The 20559-nt window shown below is 42.2% G+C and overlaps 1 protein-coding gene across 3 annotated transcripts in view; it reads right to left on the bottom strand.

Moving 5' to 3' along the window:
• ARHGEF26 (Rho guanine nucleotide exchange factor 26) overlaps positions 1 to 13988 on the bottom strand; it is a 117836-nt gene extending 103848 nt beyond the window's left edge. Inside the window, exons 1-4 of one of the 3 annotated variants that reach the window (XM_045812273.2) lie at positions 13865 to 13988; positions 12309 to 13440; positions 10864 to 10903; positions 7173 to 7318 (exon numbers count right to left, since the gene is read on the bottom strand). In XM_045812273.2, coding sequence (XP_045668229.2) covers positions 7173 to 7318; positions 10864 to 10903; positions 12309 to 13388 — 1266 coding nt within the window. In that variant the 5' untranslated portion in view covers positions 13389 to 13440; positions 13865 to 13988. Of the gene's footprint in view, positions 1 to 7172; positions 7319 to 10863; positions 10904 to 12308; positions 13839 to 13864 lie in introns of those variants that run through there. The other 2 variants (XM_087870298.1, XM_045812269.2) reach the window with 2 other exon arrangements.
• Positions 13989 to 20559: the final 6571 nt, after the last annotated feature.

Below are 20559 nucleotides of genomic sequence, written 5' to 3'. Positions count from 1 at the left end.
ACCAAGCAAGTGCAGATAAGAGGCCCAAAGATGGAGCCTCGGGAGCCTCCCACATTTGGAGATGGGTGGAGTGAGGAAGTGCCCACCAAGTACAGCAAGAAGTTCCACCTGCACCGATTTTATTTTAACTCCTCTTACCTACCATTACCCCATAGGGTCTACATACAGCAGTTTCTCTGCCTGGGACTCCTCAATTCTGTCCCTGTCCCCCACCACCAACTTCACTCAGACACCTGTCTTAACATGCCACTGATGGCGGCTCTTGTCTCTCCTTTTGCCACCATCTATCGGTTGACAGCACCCTGCCCAGACAGGTGCCCTCCCCCAGGAGGATCTCAGAGCAGCACAAACATGTCCTTCATGGCATTAATACAGCTGTAATTCTGTCATTTATTTGTGGGATTATTTGATATTTGTCTCACCAGGAAGGGTGTCTGTAAGGAAATGAAAACAAGGTGGAGTCTGTTTTGCTCTATCTCCCAGTGTCTAGCACAGAGCAGGCTCACCATGAAGACGAGATGAAGGAATCAGTCATCAATCTCTCTGGTTGGTTTTCTGCTCGATAAAATAATAAGACCCTCTTTGTATTGAGGCCCAAGTCTAGGTTTCTGACTGAAATGTCTTTTTGTAGTTATGCCAATCAAAATTTAATATCCCTGTGCTCATCTCCTCCCACTTTCGTGGAGCACCTGTCTCTTGTGCTCTGCCTCCCTAGGGGCATGGTGCACACATACCCACATTTCACACCCTATTGTTCTCTCTGGAGAATCAAGAACATAAACACTGGCATATCTACTATTCAATTGCCCTTTCATTACTCAGCTCCAGCTGGAACAGTTTTTTCTTCAATATATATATATATTCTTCAGAAAGGGTTATACATAAGCTCAAGTTCCAAGTGTGCTACAATTCAGAAAAAGGAAAATTTCTAAAGGTGATATGAACAGCATGGAAGCGATACTTAATACATAGAGAGCTCCAAGGGCACCTGGTTGGTTCAGTCGGTTGAGCGTCCGGCTCTTGATTTTCGGCTCAGGTCAGGATCTCAGGGTCATGAGATATAGCCCTGCATCAGGCTCTGTGCTCAGTGAGGAGTCTGCTTGTTCCTCTCCCTCTGCTCCTCCCCCCACTCTCTCTCTCTCTCTAAAAATAAATAAAATCTTAAAAAAAAAAATACACAGAGAGCTCCAGTAAGGTGTTCCCAGTATTTGGAGATAAAGTAAAAAAAAAAAAAAAAAAAAAGAAGAAGAAGAAAAGAAAAGTCCTCAAACTGGAAAAAAAAAAAAAACCAGAAAAAAAATTATAAACAAATATTTGCATATAAACTTGTGTGTGCATTTTTCTAAAGATCCATGCCTCAAAGTTTTTATTACATTCTCAAAGCATGTATAATCTTTCCAAGGGGAAGAGTCAAAACAGATATCCATTCTACAGAATGAAGCAGAAGCTAGAAGAGCACTGAAGATCATCATGTGTAGACATGAAATGATTTATAAGACACATTGTTCAGAAAAAAAGCAAATTTTAAAAGCTGCGGAGTATATATATATAAGTAAACTCACGCAATCTTTATATTTCCCTTAAATGTATACATGTGGATTTTGAGAAGAACGTTACCAAGTTGAGAATAGCATTCCTATAGAGAAGGGGAAAGAGATTGAGATTACAGATATGACAAAAGTGATTTTAGTCTTACCTGAAATGTTTATTTTTTTTTTTTACATGGAGAACGTATTATGTGTTGCTTATATAAATCAAAATTAATTTACAAAAATGTTAAAAGAACACCATAATTTAATTGTACTGAAATGGCAGGAGCAGATAGAGGCCAGTCTCTGGCTGAGCTAAGCAGGCCCCCAGCTCCAGCCCTCTTGGCTAGAATAGAATTTCTGCGTGCATCTGAGGTGTAGGCACATGGATCCCTACTTCTGTTTATAAAGATACAAACATTCCAGGAGACCCACTGTCCAATTTAAAAGTGTGGATAAGTATATATCTAAAGCCCTGACTGTTTTCACTATGAGTGCTAAAAGCAAGCCAGGCATGAAAAATGAGCGGTTTTTTTTTTTCTATTTTTTTAAACACAAAAGATATGGTAAAAGGCATTAATCACCATCTAAGGTAAAAGACAATTTTATGAGACTGCAATGTTGCAAAACATGAATGGAAAATTATATGACTGAAGAGATTATTTTAAGGAGCAAATCACTGAACAACTGAAAATTAATTCAGACAAGTGTGAAAATTTAAGGAAAAAGAATGCATTTTTCTATGACCTCTAAATGCATTAAGCCTTTTCTGCAAACAGGATGATATTCAGGTTTATTACATCTGTTAAGCTCTGGTTTTTAGTAGAAAACAGTAGGTCTTGCACAATAAACATGGTGTAAATTCTGAAAGAGTAAGTACCATCCGATCAAACTGCTAAGTCTCCCAAGTGCCTGTTATATATATGGATGAAATTATATTTATATAAAATTGCCATTTCTCAAATGGTCCTTTCTCATTTGGCAGTTCCAGAGAGTCGTCCAGACGGGGTGCCTGGGTGGCTCAGTCGTTAAGCGTCTGCCTTCGGCCCAGGGCGTGATCCCAGGGTCCTGGGATTGAGCCCCACATCAGGCTCCTCTGCTGGGAACCTGCTTCTTCCTATCCCACTCCGCCTGCCTGTATTCCCTCTCTTGCTGGCTGTCTCTCTCTGTCAAATAAATAAATAAAATCTTTAAAAAAAGAGAGAGACAGAGTCGTCCAGAGGCAAACAATGTGTGCTTGAGGACTGGAGCCAGGACTCAGAGACTGAGGTCCTAACATCAGATCGCCCCAAATCCTTAGCCCCACTACGCAAGCCGAAGGAATACTCTGATGAAAACAGAAAAACCAGTTCCTAACCACAGAGTCTAAAATTTTTGAACAAACTGAGGAGATACTCGAAATGACTTAAGAAGACTGATAAAGCCCCCTGTCAGCAAGTGCAAAGGAAGAGCAGAGCAGAGGATGACTATATTAGGTGCTGAATCCCAGCGGGAAATTCGCCCGCGTGCTTGTTTTTACCTCTGGAGCCTAAACACCCTTTTCAAAGGTACCTGGCATGTCAAGGTGATAAAAATGACACAAACACACCCCATGGCAAATAAATGGGGTCAGGGCACGGGTGGTGAGTGTGGCTTCAGTGCTGTCACTGATCTTGACAAAACAAACACTGGTTTCACAACCATCATTTTTCAGTACATGCCCAGTACGTGATCTTGGGACAAGGAGGCGTGGTTATGAGCAAAAACAAAAAGACTGCAGTCAAGATTTATCTTTTATTTTCTGTAATACTGAAAATGCTTCCAGAATCCCATTAAAGGATGAACTTTAGGGAAATCCTGAAGCTCCCCTTGCATCCGGGACTCGACTGGCTACACACCTGGCAGTCACTGTAACAAGGACTTGGTGTTCTATCCCCGACTAATAATATTGATATTTTCCTTCAAAAACCACAGGCTCTTCCCAGAGGTCCAAGAACCGTTGGCTTTGTCCTCACGCTGCCCTTTTGGGTGAGTCACTGGGCAACTGACCTGTGTGTAGCAGGTTCTTGGTCTCTGGGCACCGATCTCTAGAAATCAAAGATGACTTTCCAAGTTCAAAGCCTCAAATCTGGGAACCATAAGATTTTAAATTATTTCTCATATATTAGTGCTCTTCCAGGCCTGAAAAGCAGCACAAAGTTATATTCCCTGGAATGAAGACATCCTACACCTACCAACCTACTTTGTATCGACCTGAAGAGCTCTACCTCCTTCGACAATCAAGGGAATGAAGAGTAAGCCTGTCACCGTCTTACGATACTAAGGAGCCTAGGAGTGTCCTGACTACAGGACGACAGCCGCTACTGCACGGAGACCCTGCTGGCAGAGGCACCATCGCCAAGTAATCACCATTCACTTATTAATCTGACGAGAGAAGTCTGTGGCAGCTAGACTTTCCCTCCTATTGAAGCCCAACTTAATGTCTCAACAGTTCTAATTCTCCTTTATTATTAGATAACCACAACGCTACAGTTAACCCTGTCCCCAACAATGTAAGTGAGGACACCTGTCACCCGTGCAATTGTTCAATGGAACCGAAGGAGACATACAAACAAGCACACTAAGACTACATTCAGTCTGTAGACTAGAGGCTTAAAGACCTATGCAACAACCATAAAAGACTGCAAACCTCTGCACTGCCCAAGAGCCTTTTGCATACTGAATGCTTCTTACAGTCAACTGATAAGAAAAGTTTCATCATCCCAGAAGGCAGGCAGGTGTTTGCAACAAAGAGGTTTTAAGAAAATAAAACAACCAACAACAGCTAATGCACGTGTGTGCTCGCACAAACCCTCACACACAGAAAGCCCCCTGTCCTACTCTCTTTCTGGGATCAAGGCCATACTCAAAGAAGAGTTTTGTATTAAAGTGATATATGCCTGATTAGATGGGGGGGGCTACCCTATTAATGTGGCACACTGAAGGTAAGCATGGAAAGAACAGATGTTTCTGAGGCCCGCACTAACTGCTGCAGCCCCTCTACAAGGAAGGATTGGGGCAAGAGGTCAGACAGAGAGATGGAGGGGCAGATCCCTACGGAGACATCCTGACATTGTTCATAATTCACAAAGCTTCCTCTTTTTAGGGTCCTAACTGCAACTTGGACCTAACAACTGGAGGCTTCTAAAAAAGTAATGACCACTTTTTGCATTGAAATATCTACTTTCCTAAAAGCCAGAGCTGCTTGCATCTTTTCAGTGGACAGAAAACCCACATGGGAAGTACAGAAGAGAACTTCAGGACAGTGATTATTTTGGGATGGCAGAAAGGAGAAAAATATTGGAGAGGAGAGTGGTTAACTGGATCTGCCTAAAAAAAAGGGAGATCTGCAGTAAATATGTTAAAATGTTACCATTTGTTCAATGTGGGTGGCAGGTACCCAGAAATCTATTACACATACTTATTTTTAAGTTTTTCTGCATGTTGCAGTACAAAAAAAAAAAAAAACTAAAGTAAAACGTTTTAAATGTGAAAAGGAGACACAAACACACAAAGAAAATGCAGGCTGGTGTCTTAAGAATGGGAGGTGGCAAAGTCCAATGCTGCTTTGATTAAATGTAATTACCAAGCAACACAATAAATACACACAAGCCTCCTGGGAGCACTAAAACCCAAGATAACACACACTGAAGTTAGAACCCACTTTATAGTTTTACATTTTATCACCAGTCTTTTGATAGCAATCTTGTTAACAAAAGGCACATGGGTACATTGATCCTTTGCCAAATGAAATGCGTGCCCACATTTGCAGTTGTACTGAGGGATATGTAGTATTATTTTAATGTGCATTTGCTAATCTAGCTGAAAGCCAAACTTTAGGAGGCCTAAGTATGGCAGCTTGCTTTTCAGCACTCAAGCTAGGTAGGATCAGAGTTTAAGTGACACATTAGTACACATTGCTGTTTAGCGTTCAGAGAACAGCAGCAAGGTTCAGGCCCGTGCTAACAAATGCAGCTGTTGCCACGGAGGAAGAACTGAAAAAAGCCACAGCTTTCTTTTCAAAGACCCTCTACCAAATAGTCCACACCAACAACAGAATGAATGACAGCCATTTAGAACCAACATAGCCTCCATGGGCCTTGTCATCAGTTTTTTCACATATGTGCTTTGGGTTATAATATCATGAGATCATTACATCAGGGTATAAGGCTATGAATACATCAGTTCTGCGGATAGGTGTTACCACCTGAGCACAGGCAAAAATCATAGAGAAAGATCACAGAAGTTCCAAACTGTCAGCATAGGAGACAAGACTGCCCCGTAAATATTTTGTTGGTCTCACACATCATTTTTCTAACACCTGAATTGGGATAATACTCATATCTGGATTGCTGCATTCTCTTCTCTAAATGTCAGAAGATCAGTCACCAGTGGGCTGGTGTGAGCTAAGTGGCGGCTGCTGAGGTCGTATCGGGCCTGTTCACCATAATCCCCACCAGGCCTCAACCTCCACACTCACCAGCATCCCCTGTAATGCTGCTCGCCCTGTCCCGATAGGCATTTCAGCCTGTGACATATACAAAGGATGTCATACCTTGGAAGCACTGGAAATGAATAAATTCTCCTTAGAACAGAATTAGGGGTTGGGAGAGAGACAGGGAGAAAGGGCTCGGTTTCTAGAATTCTGAATTCCAACAGAAAGTAGAAGAAGGGAGGCAGAACGTGACCAGAAGTCATTCCCATCATCACCATATATCTATTCCCATGGCCTGTTCCTGAGCTCCAACGTACACAACTCCTTTCCTTATGCCGGCATGTCCCCTGAATGCATGAGATTCCGGACTCTGAACAATGCCCATTTCAGCTTGAGAGGGAATCGCTTCTGTTCCCATGTTGCCTAAGGGACTCACAGAGGTGTGCTGGCTTGTTCTTGATGCAATGCTCCCACCACCCAAGCCAGCCATGGGAATTCCTTTCTACTTGGTAATGCATTGGATGCCCACAGATGCTGTGCCCAAACTCACATCAAGTAAACTAAGCAGCACACTGCGACATTTGTTAAGCCAGGAGGAAGAGAAATTATAGTTATAAACAAAAGATGTTTGATGCAGAGAGAAGAAATTACTCATCAATACAACATAAGTGCCAGACACGCTCACACAAAAGATGCACAGAGGGAAATGGAACAGAATGCCACCCATTAATCAACTGCAAGAACATATAAATGTGTCTAAATCAAATGAAATTTCCAAGGAAGAACTGTCATCAACTCCCTATTGTGCATAGATACACACACACACACATATTTGTATATATAGCCATAATTATGATAAAGTTCAGGATAGATTAAGTTGTCTCTGCATATACACTATGTAAAAAATAAGAAAACATACCAAGCAGAAAAAGCTTCCAGAGTACAGTATATCAGTGTCAAGGTACCCTATTTTATCAAAACCTAATTTTCCTGATCAGAAGTATCAAAATCAACATTCTCACTAGTGTCTGAAGAGTTTCAAGAAACATTTCACAATCTAAAAAGAAGAGTCTTTCTCTTTCAGGTTACAGGATCATTGGCAGAAAAAATTAAAACCATATCCAAACCTAATTTCCACAACTTGGTTTTTTTCACGCCCACAGATCGGAAAGATAAAGGTGAACACTTACCGCAGAGAGCTGGCTCCATGTGGACCTCAGTGGCTTGTGGTGAATCACAATTTTTTCATCTGACTTCTGTTCTTTGGGCTCCGACTCTTCATCAGAGTCAATGTCAAGAGCCTTTTCTTTGTAGTTCTGATACAGGACAGCATTTTCTGCAAAAAATACAAACCCTACACATCACTAATTGCCCCCATCATTATGCTACTTATTCTAAACAAACATCCAGATTTATACGTTTGGTCCCCAGTTTAATAAATAACAAAGAAGCAAATGGATTTTGTCACTGAAGAATAATTACCGAAAAGTGATTTTCTCACTCACAGAGCTCTGTCTCAAATTCATGCAGGGGAAGGGGAGGGATCCATGTGTGAAATCCCCACTGAAGCAAAGTTTCCACATCTCTGTCCACCACTCATGGAGGATAGCTATGCCTCTTAAATCACTGGGGTTTTTTTTTGGGGGGGGGGTGGTTAAACTGAATTCATACCCTTCTTTTCCTTCAAAGTCCATCACCATTCATTTACCTATTTAACAAACATTTATTGTATATCTACAATGTGCCAAGGGCTGAGGCTAAATGGAAAATAAAAGACACTTCCTATGCCCTCATGAGCTAAAAATAGGAAGAGAAAACAGTCCAACTCACTCATTCATTTATTCATTCAACTGATATTTGGAAAATGCCCACTAGATGCCAACAACTGCTAGGCACTAGGGATACAATGATGAACAAAAAAGATAAAAATCTCGATCTTCATAGAGTGGACATCAGAGTGAGCAGGGAATGACAATAAATAAACAAATAACTTTTAGGGTATGTCAAATGCTGGTAAGTGTCATGGAGAAAAATAAAACAGGGAAAGGAGGGGAGCGTTACAAAGGGTATGTATTTGTTAAATAGGGTGGTTTGGGGAGGCTTCACCAAGATGACATTTAAGCAAAGACCTAAAAGAGGTGAGAAAGCAAGCCACCCTACAGCCAGGGAAAGAACATACCATCAGAGGGAAGAGTAAAGACAAAGGTCCTGGGACAGGAGTCTGTTTCGTACGTCTACACGTACAAAGATCAGCAAGGAGGCCTATATGACTGAAATGGGCTAAGGAAAGGGAGAAAGCTTACGAGATGGGGCCTGGGGATGAATAGGAGGCAGATCATGTAGGCCCTTTCCTCAACGCCATTGAAAGGACTCTGGTTTTCACTACAAATGAGAAGGCAAGTCATTGTTGGGTTGAGGACACAATAGTCTTGTACATAAACATACCTATAAGCTGAACAATGTATATACAGGTGCTCTAAGAACAGCCTCTCAGCAGGGCGTGACCCAGTCTGGGGGTCAGATGGGTGTTACTAAGAAAAATCTACGATCTGAAAGCTGGGAAGCTACAGAGATAAAGGAGAAAGCATATACAGAAGCCCTGAGGCAGGAAGAAACGTAAGACCTTAGAAGAACAAGGGAAAAGTCCACATGTAGAGCGTGGGTGTCTAGTGGACAAAGGTGCAAGGTGAGTCTAGGGAATAAGCCAGACAGTCTCAGTCAACCAGAGGTTTGCAGGCAACGTTAACTAGATTTTATCCCAAGTACAAAACAACTGAACTTCTTTCACACTGCAAAGACTGTATTTTATTCTGATTGCAGTGGGAATCCATGGAAAGGAAAGATTTGATTCTATTGTCGGAGCAAAATACTGACTGCGTAGGGGACTCATTAGGGTGCTATGGGAGAATGGACATTTGGGCTGTTGGGGATGGAGTGGAGATGGGGCATTAGAGAAAGGGAGGCAGTAAGATGCTTCCCAGGGCCACAGGTCCCAACAACGGCACAGCAGGAGACAGCAACACCCAGAGAGATTCAACTTCAGAGGGAAAGACTATGAATTTGGTTTGGGACACGCTGAGCTTGCCATACCTTTCCTACCTACTGAAGCTGGCAAACGTCTGCCTCCTCTCTTACCAACTGCTGTACATTCTGTAGGCACCATGTCTAAACTAATACTGGACTCAATGCAAGATTTTACTGTTCTCTGATTGTTTAACATATGCAAAACCGACAGTGAGGGTAAAGGCTTAGTTACCACACCTCTGTAGTGCTCTTTAAAGCAGTTAGTGGTTGACACAAAACATATGCATACATTGTTGATAAGATTCCTCATTCGTTCTCACAGTAACACAGGCAATAATAGTATTATCAGCCTCCTCTCATACATGATGAAACTAAGGCTTGGTGAGGTTAAGATGCTTGCTCAGTGTCACTCAACTGATGAACAGAAGCAGTAGGAGAGGAACCCAAGTCCCTGCCTCCACCACGAGAGGTTCACACCACTCTACTGCACCTGATCCCTGAGGTACATTCTTGCTAGTCATTAACTGTAAGAATTCTGTATTCCTCATATGGGAACAATTTCTAGGTCATCATATTTGAGAAGAGACAAGAAAGTGCATAGAAACAGCTCCATGTAAAAGGAAACATAGAACTATAAAAAAGTTGTGTTCTCTGACTGAAAAAAGAAGCTCAACATTTCTAACCCTTTGAGACAGAGGTCCCACAATCAATGTCATATTTGAGAAGATGCAAAACATTTCTCTAAACACATATTAGGTAGATGCTCTGTTCACTTCATGGTCATAAAGTGGTACAAGAGGAAGCAAACTGGACTAAGAACCAGTTATCTGTCCTATCTGCTGTGTGACAGTGGGCAAGGCACAAAACCTCTCCAAGCTCCCAGTTTCCTCAATTATAAAACCAGGGAGTTGAATTTATCCAAACCAGCTAAAATACTATATCTGGGTTTCTTCTCCATATAGAGCACTTTCCTAAGATTTGTGCAATGAAAACGTTTTTTTAAACTGGTCATGCTGAAATATTCCAAGGGAACTGATTTTTATAAGAATTACAAAGGAAAATATTTATAACCACCTAAGATTATGTATTTTATAACTCTGGGTGATTTCACATTAGATTTACTTACAGAGAGGCATACCCTTCTTCATGACTTTTTAAAGGTTAGAAAATCTTAACATTTCAAAGTATGAAAGCAAGTAACTACGTTCACCTCCTCCATGCTCCCCAGACCTGCAAGGGCTGCAGGTGGGGCTGCTCACTAGCTTTGTGCCCTTCCGGTTGGTTGACACTTGACCCATCTGTTTACCAAAGTCTACTAATCTGATTAGGGTTTGAACACCTGGCTGAAGCAGCTTTTCTATACGGGTTACAGATTGCTAGGAATATGTTTCTAGCAGCCAGGAGAGTTAGATTTCCCCAAAATTGAAACTTGATAAGCAAACAGGAAGTCAGAAGTGACACTGAAATGTGGAAATATGGGGGAAAGAATATTAAGTCAAAGGAAATATGACTTAAGATCTAAATGCCAAACACAGGATTTTTAACTAAGAAGTTAGACTAGCTCTTACTCTTTCTCCATTTTTTTGAGGGAGGTGAGGCTAGGGCCAGAGTAGATAAGAATTAAAAATCCAGGACACCAGCTGACAAAGTTATTAGCTTACAAAGAATGCCATTAATTCCATTCACTGCTGGTATTACTGGATGAAAATTTAGCTTAGTGCAGAGCTTTGTACTGTATAATTTGGGAAGAAGTTGGACATTTTCTTAAGTGTTTTTGTTACTGCAGTTGGATTTTCAACTTATAATTGATATTCCACATTGAAACAGCAATAAAAGTCTGGAAAATCAAATGCTTACCTTCCCCATCAAATGTTCCTTGTCCTTTCAGCATTTTTTTCTAAGAAACAAGAAAAGCGAAAAAGGAAAAAGCAGAGCAAACTATGTATGAATGAGCCAAATAGAAAATACAGCTATTTTAAGAAAAAGTACTACTTCTTGTTGTTACATTCACTAGATTTCCAAAAGCATACAGCAGATGATCCCTTGAGTAGTTCACTCATCTGGCTACCACAATCTACTAAAATGGTGAAATAAAATGTACAATGTCCCCCACCCCCAGCAAAACAGCTTGAGAATCCTCAAATGACCAGTAGTTCAGCTCATTTCACAACTCCTGATTCACCATCACTGTTAAATTGAACTTTGCTATACTTGTAGAGTTGGTGGGGGGCACCTAAAATGTTATGTAATTTCTTTAAGGCCATGAGATCAAAAATAAAATAGCTTCCTTGTGTATTACATATTGACATTTATATAAACTGCTCCAGTTCTCTGATTAATCAAGAAAAGTTGTGGCTGCCAAAATGAATTTCTGCTGAGATCTGTCTTGCTCCCAGAGAAAGCAGCACATGCCCACTCCAAAATATCCTTCTTTAGTTTTCACCTATCTCTTTATGTCATGTTTGGCAATATTTTAACACATACAATTCCCAGGCCTTTATCAGGGAGCAATACACATAGTTCACTCGAACCTCAAGTTCTGAGCTACTAACTTGTTAAATGCATTCAAGTTCAAGAATAAATGGGCACAACATGGGAATAAAAGACAACCACAGACAGTGGTGACAGAAAGAAGCAACAAGAAAGATGACAAACTATTTGTATCTTCTGTAATTCTGGCAATTAATTTTAAAATCCACATTTTACCTGAATGGTATTCAGTATGTTATCACCACTCAAAAATATATATATAATTCTGTACTTAATTAATATAAATAAATTACATTCAGTAACTAAAATAATCAATATGCTCAAAGGAAATTAGGAGTTTCCTGTATCAGCTGTGATGAATCAGCAACCCCTAACTGACACCTTTAGACAAGCACCAGTTTGACCATACAGTCAAGAGTACCACGCCTGCTCTCCACCCTCTGGTTCAGCTTCCTGTATTAAAGTGTTCAGGACTCAGCCAATACCTCATTTGCTGCATTACTTTTTTCACATTAGGCCCCCACATTTTGCCTGAGATTAAAAAGTTAAAACCGTGATAAGAGTTTTACTTCCTTCCACAAAGTTGCATTAACCTGGCCCTGACTGCCAGCAACAGCATGGCCAAGAGATAGATGTGCGCAGGTCTGATCAACAAGAGAATTAAAAAAGAACAATAAATTCTGATTTCCTCTGTGCCCCTCCTCCCCACCCCCAACACCTTCCCTTTAGGCTTGGTGAATGCCTGGCTTAATGAGTGACACTCCTGCCCACTCTTACCTTTATCCTTCCCAGACACTCCTGCCCACTCTTACCTTTATCCTTCCCAGACTGGAAAACTTCTCCTTGTCTTCCATCACCGCTTTCAGAACGGGCTGGGACATTCTGTTCTTCTTCTTTGAAGTGGTAGGACTGTCAAAATCGAAGCCACTGACCACCGCCCTGCGATAGGATGTGGATCGCAAGCCTCTCCGCAGAGACCCTGGGCTGTCCACGTCGTTCTCCGCCTCGCCCTCATCCTCTGCGGGGCCCAGAGACCCTCCGAGGCCCTCCACCATGCTGCGCACCTTGAGGAGTCTCCTGTGGGGCTCCACATTCTGACTGTTGGATTTGCTTATTTTAATTTCCGAGGCCAGGCTCTTCGGAATGATTTGCTGCTTCCCCACTTTGAGGGCGGCGGGGCTGTTTGTGCTCAAAACCACTGAAGGATTCTCTGGGAGCTCGTTCTCCTGTGAGGGCAGCCTTTGGAGGGGGAGTTTGTGTTCCAAAGACCTTTTCTGGGGCGCAGGAGAGAGTTTCGCGGGTCCCGGCTCAGGGTCCTTAGGCGTCTGGCCAGATCGCGAACCAGAGCCTGGGGAGTCGATTTTAGGGAAAAGCCCATTGGCAGCGGGCGAAGGCAGGGGGCTGGTGGTCAATCCGGTCAGGTCTACCACCCGGCTGCAGCAGGCGGGCGAGTTGGGAGTCCGCTGGGGGCGCAGAGGCTGCGGTATGGGCGAGGTCACAGTGCCATTCGCTGGGGATTTCGGGGAGCCCCCTGACACCGCTTTGGGAGCCTGGGGGGACTTGGGCCGTCGAAGCCGAGGAGACACAGCTGTATATTCCGGGGAGATCGTCCTCCCATTGGTCACCACCCTCCTATGGGCACACAGAAGCAGGGGGTTCTCCTGGACCGTCCTGCCCTCAGAAGTGGTGGGTACCTGGGTGGAAGTCTGCACGGCAGGGAGCGTCCCTCGGTCCTCCACTGGGAAATCCGTGATCAGCAACCCGCTGGGGCTCTGGTAGGACTGGGGCCTCGGCTTGCTCCGGCCCAACAACTGAGGCTGAGGAGTTGACCGCCTCCGCCACAAAGGGGTTAAGCTGTTGCTAGAAAAATCCACTTCACTCTCGCTGTCCATAGCGGAGACTCCGAGGTCAGCCCGGGAGGGAACAGCACCCAGTTAGTCTTGCCTAAAGAGGAAAGAAATCATGGAACTTTGCCTCCGGACAAGCAGGCACGCCTTGCAGACGCGCGCTCCGAGTGTGGCGGTCACCCCCGACTGCTGTGCGCGACACAACTGTGTGTCGACTACCCACCCCTTCTTGGGCAAACTCTGCGCCCACCGCAACGCGTGGTCCGGGGCAGAAATCTGGGCTGCGCCCAGGCGGAATAATCCAATTACCTCCGCGTCCCTCCAGCGCCCCAAAGACCACCCGCACGGAAAAAGCCCGCCACCAGTACGCAGGGTGCAAGCTGATGCACAGGAAACTTTGCGACGAGTTCAGCTTTCTGGGGAAACTTGCCGCGCGACGCTCCCCTCCGCCGCCATCCAGCTCCCCAGCCCCGTCGTTGGTCCCCTCTCGCTCAAGCCGCCCGGCTCCTAGGCGGATTTACCTTCGGGGCTTTATAGAGCCCAGGGCCAGCGAGCGCCCACCGCCCCTTGGGTGGCCCGGGTCTCAGAACGAATCGCAGCAGCCGGGGAGCTCTGGAGAGCACAGCGGCCGACCCGAGCCGTCGGCTCCGCCCTCAAGCTTGATCCAGCCCTCAGCTTTAGCCCCGCCCCAGCCTTAGCCACTCTGACCCGCCTCTGTCGCAGCGAGAACTGAGCCTGCCTTCCCGCCTTGGCGTACCTTCGATCCCCTCCCGTCTCGCTTTAAAATACTGGAGCACACGTGGGCTGGGTGCGGAACTCCAGGGTTCCGTGTTGGGAGCTGTGGGCGCGCTAGGTGGTTGCCAGGAGCACAGCGTGAGAACGAGCGTGGGAGCCTTGCCGAGCTGCAATTTAGAAAGCCCTGGGGCAGGGTTTGGCGGGGGGGGGGGGGGTGTTTAAGGGGATAGTTCGGGCGAGGAGGGTTTGTGAAATGGGTGAGCTGGGACGCGTAGCTCTAAACGCTGAGAGCCGGTGCCCTCTCAGCCTTCGGGTGGTCTTAAAACACAAATCTGATGGCCTCGCTCCTCTGCTCAAAATATTTTATAACAGAGACTGATGGATACACTTGCTTGTGCTTAGAGTATTTCCGGAGGGTTGCGTGCAGGCAGCTGCGGGGGGAGGCGGGGGGACTGGGTGCCTAGGAAACTGGTGGGAGCGGGAGTCTTCTTTCAAAAGAGCTTGGATCTTTTATGCTTTGTGTTTTTTTGTTTGTTGTTGTTGTTGTTTTTAGACGGGGGGATGGGCGGAGGGCGAGAAAGAGAAAATCTTAATCAGACTCCACCCCCAGCGCCAGCCGCAGTGGGGCTGGATCTCAGGACCCTGAGATCGTGACCTCGGAGGAAATGAAGAGTTCCAACCAAATGAATCACACAGGTGGCCAGAACATTTTATGCTTTGAATCCTGAAGTTTACCAATTAAAAAATTAATGTAATTTATTTAAATTACAAATGTGTGTGTGTATGTATAGGTTTCTAAGCATAGATAAAATAAAATTCAAATTCCATAACTTAGGAGGCCTTGCAGGACCTGACTACCGCTGCAGCAGTCTTTTCTCCCAACATTTTTTTCTTCATTATTCTTAGGCCACACCCACCACCCCAGAACCTGCCCTTTGGTTCTCCTTGACCTTCTGACATGTTACTCCTTCAGAGACTTCCCTGACCCCTCCTGTATCAGACCACCACCCTGCTTATATTCTTCAGCCACCTGTTCTCCTCCTTTTCTACATTTAATGACAGCTTACATATATACACACATTTATTTTTGCGTTTATGTTTATTATCTGTTTTGTCATCTTTCCACTGTAAGCGTCAAGAGGGCGGGAGTCATGTTGATTTATTGTATTCCAGGCACACAGTGGGCACTTAATGAGTATTTGTTGAATGAATTTGTGAGAGGAATGAAGTAAGGACAGTGACCATCCTTCCAGAATGCTCCGTTGCCAAATAGTAGAAAGTTGGTTGTATCCTGGCCAAGTTCCTGCTATGTGAGAAGAATAAGGCAAACTTGAGACGACAAATGACCGTAAGATCCATGTAATTAATTCTATCAGCAAGACATGTGGGCTGTTCTCCAAGTTCTCGTTCAGAATTCATGCATTCATTCAGCAGAGATACAGTGTGCATCCGCTGTGTGCAAGTTAAGCTACTCGTTTTTGCCCTACATACATTGAATGTAATGGCCAAAAATATTGAGAGAAAAGCTCTGGGTTGTAAAATGAAGCATGAGGTTTTTCATGTTTTATACTTTTCTGTATTACCAAATGCTGTACATTGAATATATATTACTTTGATCAGAGATAATTCTATGAAGTAGAAATGTCATCAAGAAATTTATTTAAAATTTTTAAGAAATTTACGGGGCACCTGGGTGGCTCAGTCGTTAACCATCTGCCTTGGGCTCAGGGCGTGATCCTGGCATTCTGAGATGGAGCCCCACGTCAGGCTCCTCTGCTGGGAGCCTGCTTCTTCCTCTCCCACTCGCCCTACTTGTGTTCCCTCTCTCTCTGGCTGTCTCTCTTTCTGTCAAATAAATAAATAAAATCTTAAAAAAAAATTTTAAGAAATTTAAAGAAGAAATACAGCTGATTACATACTTGTACATACCCACTTTTTAACAGAACATTTTCCATACTAACAAATATACATTTAAGTTGGAAAAGTATAATTTAAAAATGCTTAACTGATCATAAATGAAGTGTTACCTGATTCAGAATGCAATCTGTGACTTAAGAAGTTATAAATGGTGGTAAGAGAAGTTAGCTTCTCTTCAACCTATGTTGGGTCTGCAAACAAGGGTAGCAGAGGACTGTCAAAGACAATCACAGATCTTCCTACTCATTCCTAGGCAACAGCATCATAGGCACCAAAACAACAGCAGCAAGACACCACGCTCTGTTCCTTCACTAGGGGAAGTCTGGAAATTCATAGACTTACTGCCTAGTTTAGCCTCCATTCAATTTATCGTATCCAATAGAAGACATCTTCAATTGTATGTGCCACTAAGAAAGGAAAGAGTTGCCCATTAAGCTACTACACAACATGTTATCCTACAGGAATTTTGTTTTCTAATTTAAAGAGTGCTTTTAGACTTAGACATAGATTTTTTACAGTGATATGCATATAGGGCAAAAGGAAATATAAGCAAACTAAATTGAGTAAGAAAAATTCTAAAAATTCTGTACACTAAATCTAACGTCTGAATCCTTTTTCACACAGAGCATCAATATGTGTGTTTTTTGCACAACATCATTGATAGGGCAGCATTTCTTAAAAGAATATTCTAGTCTTATCTCTGGAATTTGCTTCCTAACCACCGACAATCATTCTGCAAGTTTGATGCTGGTGCTACCCAACAAGCATAGTTTTCTTGTTCAACTGAATCATATGCCATATAAGCTCTGCAGCTTCTCTGTGAATGGCCACAAGGAAGTTTCTGACAAAATTAAATTCCATGCCTTAACTATCATCGTGTATAATACATGAGTTGCTTATATCAGCCTCTTGTTGCTTTAGAATTTCTTTCACCTAATCTGACACATTTGGCAATTTCTTTTGCCTTCAATAGGATCTCTTATCATATGACTTTGACATGTGTAGTATTAAATTGCATAGAACTGAGTGAAATAATGACAATTAGAATAGTTATGACCATGTTCACAAATACAGAGGTAATGCCAACTATATCATGAGTGCCATTTGGCCAATGTCTATATCTTAAGTAAGACATATCCCAGTTTCAGATACATTAAAATGTGGGGCTAAAGTACTTCTTAGAATTGGGGAAATGTGTATATTGAGTTAATGAGGAATGATATATTCCAATGGTACATATTTTTTATTTTTTTAATTTTAAAAATTAATTTTTCCAGTTCTATCGATGTACATTGTACTACTTTAAGGTGTACAGCATGATTTGATATATGTATATATTTCAAAATGATTACAAGTTAGTTAACACACATTACCTCCGTTACAATTTTTGTGTGTGATGAGAACTTTATCGATTTGCTCTTAGCAACTTTCAAATATACAATAAAGTATTAACTATGATCACCGTGCTATACTTTATATCCCCAGAATTTACTTATAACTCCCAAGTTTGCCCCTTTTGACCACCTTCACTCCTTTCCCCCAATGATATTAGAATATTCAATGGTGTAAGATACCAGAGGCTGAGATACCAATTTCTGCTGTATTTACTAAACCAATTTGCATTGATCCCTAATTATATGCCTGGCATATAATAATTAGGCTATTTTTAAGTATTATTTGTTAGCTAACTAGATTTGAAACATTAAAATAATAATGTAAGTCACCCAACCTGAATAAGATGCATGGTAAGCTCCCCATTCTCTGAACACCTTTGTAAAAAAGTCTGGATATTGCATGGTGCACTGGGTGTTATACGCAACTAATGAATCATCGAACTTTACATCAGAAACCAGAGATGTACTGTATGGTGACTAACATAATATAATAAAAAAACATTAAAAAAAAAAAAGTCTGGATAGAACTAGGCCAGAAAAATAGGTAAAATATTGTGAGGTGGAGAACAAGAGAAGCATATCCCAGAAACTTGTCTCAGCATGAGCAAAAACATGGGGGGATGACTGGAAAACCTATTTATTTAGTGCCAAATATGTTAAACATTGTCATTCATTACATATAATTCAAACTCTCATTAATCCTGTCTCCACTTAAATATGAAGTGCCAAGGTTCAAAAACCTCTTCTCATACTGTTGGTGAGTGGTCGAGTCAGAATCCTAACTCAGGTCTGTCAGACTCAGACTTCAGAGCCCACAAGCACCATATACCAGAAACTAAACTCACAAGGGCTGACAGTTTGTAGTTAGAAGTAGTAGGGGATTCATGAGGCTAAATATGGTGAGAACAAAATGTGGTGTGCGGCATAAACTGAGGAACCGGATTTTACTTGGATGGTATCTGACACTCTGAAAGTATGTAAGCTTCACTACTGTTTAAATCTGTTGACACAGTCTCAGAAATAAAAATAAACAGATTTGTTTGTGAATTTAAAAGAAATCCACCTCAGCCCATAAAATCTGAGGGAAATCTTAGGGAAATTTTAGAGAAAATACTGATATATATATATATATATATATATATATATATATATATATATATATATATATATATACACACATACACACACAGAATAGACAAAGCATTAATATCTGTATCATTAACAAATCAATAAGAAAAAGGTGATAATGGAAAAATGAGCAGTGAGAATTTTAGAGAAGACACAAATGCCCACTACAATGAAACATATTCAGCCTCAACAGTAAAAATACAATTGAAACAGTAATGAGATCATAGGTCTTCATCCATTAGGTCAACAAAGACCTTTTTTTTAAACCCACTGTTGGTAAAAGTGCAGGCAAAAGAGAGTTCCGACTCATTTATGGTAAGAATGTAAATTGGTACAACCTTTCTGGAGGGCAGTCAGATGATACATATTCAAAACCTTGAAAACAGACAAATGTTTGTTGTATTAATTCCATTATGCAGGATATAATCCTGAGGAAATAATCCTTGAGGTATGCAAAGAGTATGTTCAAGGATGTTCATCAAAGCATTTCTAAGCATGGCAAAAAATTAGAAGCACTCTTAAGTGTTCATCGATAGGAGACTCGTTAATAAATCATGATGTACAATGCAGCCACCAAAAATAATAGTATAGATATAGAATTATGCATAAAAAATTCAAAATATGTAGGAAAAAATTGCTTTTAAACATATCATGCAGAATGTCCTACTTTGCCTTTTTAAAAATACAAATAGCTATGTGCATAGACTTCACACCTGGATTTGGAATACTTAAAATATTAGTATGTCCACCTCTGGACAGCAAAATTTCTATTATGTTTTGCTGTGAAACAAACCACCTTCCCACTTAGTGGCTTAAAAAGCGACTGTTGTTATTTATGGTTTCTCACCATTCTGTGGGCTGGTGCTTGGTTCTTCTGCTGGTCTCCCTGGCTCTCCCGTGTTCCTTCACCCAGCTGTGGGATGGGCTGGATCAGAAGGACACAGCCTCATGCACACGCTAGCTGTTATCTGGGGCTCCTCAATTCTCCCTTCCTCAGACCTTAAAACATCCTGGCCTGGCTTAGAGGCTGGTACAATGAAAAGATAAAGTCAAAATGACAAAGAAAAGTCTAGAAAGGATATGTGAAAGGAAGTTTTGAGAACTGATTAGTTTTCACTGAGAAAAAAAGTTCTTAAAAGGAAACTTTCTACAACGCTTAAAATAATGATTTATATATTGCCTTATTTTTTAAACACTTTTTTGAGCACTTACGATACACCAGACCCTCTTTGAAGTGCCTCAAATGTATTAAATAATTTAATCTTCACGATAACCTTATGAAGTAGAACTATCTCCATTTTATAAATGAGGCAACTAAAGCACAGAGAGGCTAAGTACCCGTGGAGTCTGGCTCCAATCTGGCTCATAACTATTACACGATTGTCATCCTGTTTGTGACTCCATTATTCATTTATATCCACATTTTTCACAAACAAAATGTAAGGACCTCAATGTCAGACTTGTTCTCTATCTCCTATAGTTCTTCAGGAATGAACAGATTGATCAATTGATAATAATGTCCAGAGAAAGAGGAGGTAGAGCAGGAGGGCTGATAGAAGGTGAAGGAGGGTCAGCAAAATATCCTCCAGACTGAGAAACGAAGTTTGAGACTGAAAAACGAAGCAAGCCACTCCATACCCCGTACACAATACTCAGGGTAACTTAATGACAGAAGGATCAAACGGGATCCATGGCGCTACGCTCCCATTCTCACCCCCATTCAGACTTTGATCCACAGGTTTTATAGAGCAAGGGGCATGGTGGTGAGGTCAAAGCATAGTTACCTAAAGCGGCACCATCTGTGCACCAGCGGGTCTCTACCAGTTAGCTAACGGGTGGGGGCTTCCATGCACTACTCATGTCTGCTAGTTACGTAAAGCAGTACATCTAGTGTGCCCCTTAGGGAAGATCAGAACAAGCCTTCCCGCATTCCGGTCAGGGCACACATCAATCTGCATGGAGCCTGGAACACATAGCCCTGAGGGAGGTCATTGCACGCTCTTGGACAAGACGGAGGGCCCAGGATGGAGTCAGTGTGGTCA

The sequence above is a fragment of the Ursus americanus genome, chromosome 20, assembly GCF_024610735.1.
Source record: "Ursus americanus isolate L20-20 chromosome 20, mUrsAme1.1.p, whole genome shotgun sequence".
NCBI classification, from domain to species: domain Eukaryota; kingdom Metazoa; phylum Chordata; class Mammalia; order Carnivora; family Ursidae; genus Ursus; species Ursus americanus.
The sequence above is the reverse complement of the archived record's forward strand: the minus strand, read 5'-3'. Positions and strand labels throughout refer to the sequence as shown.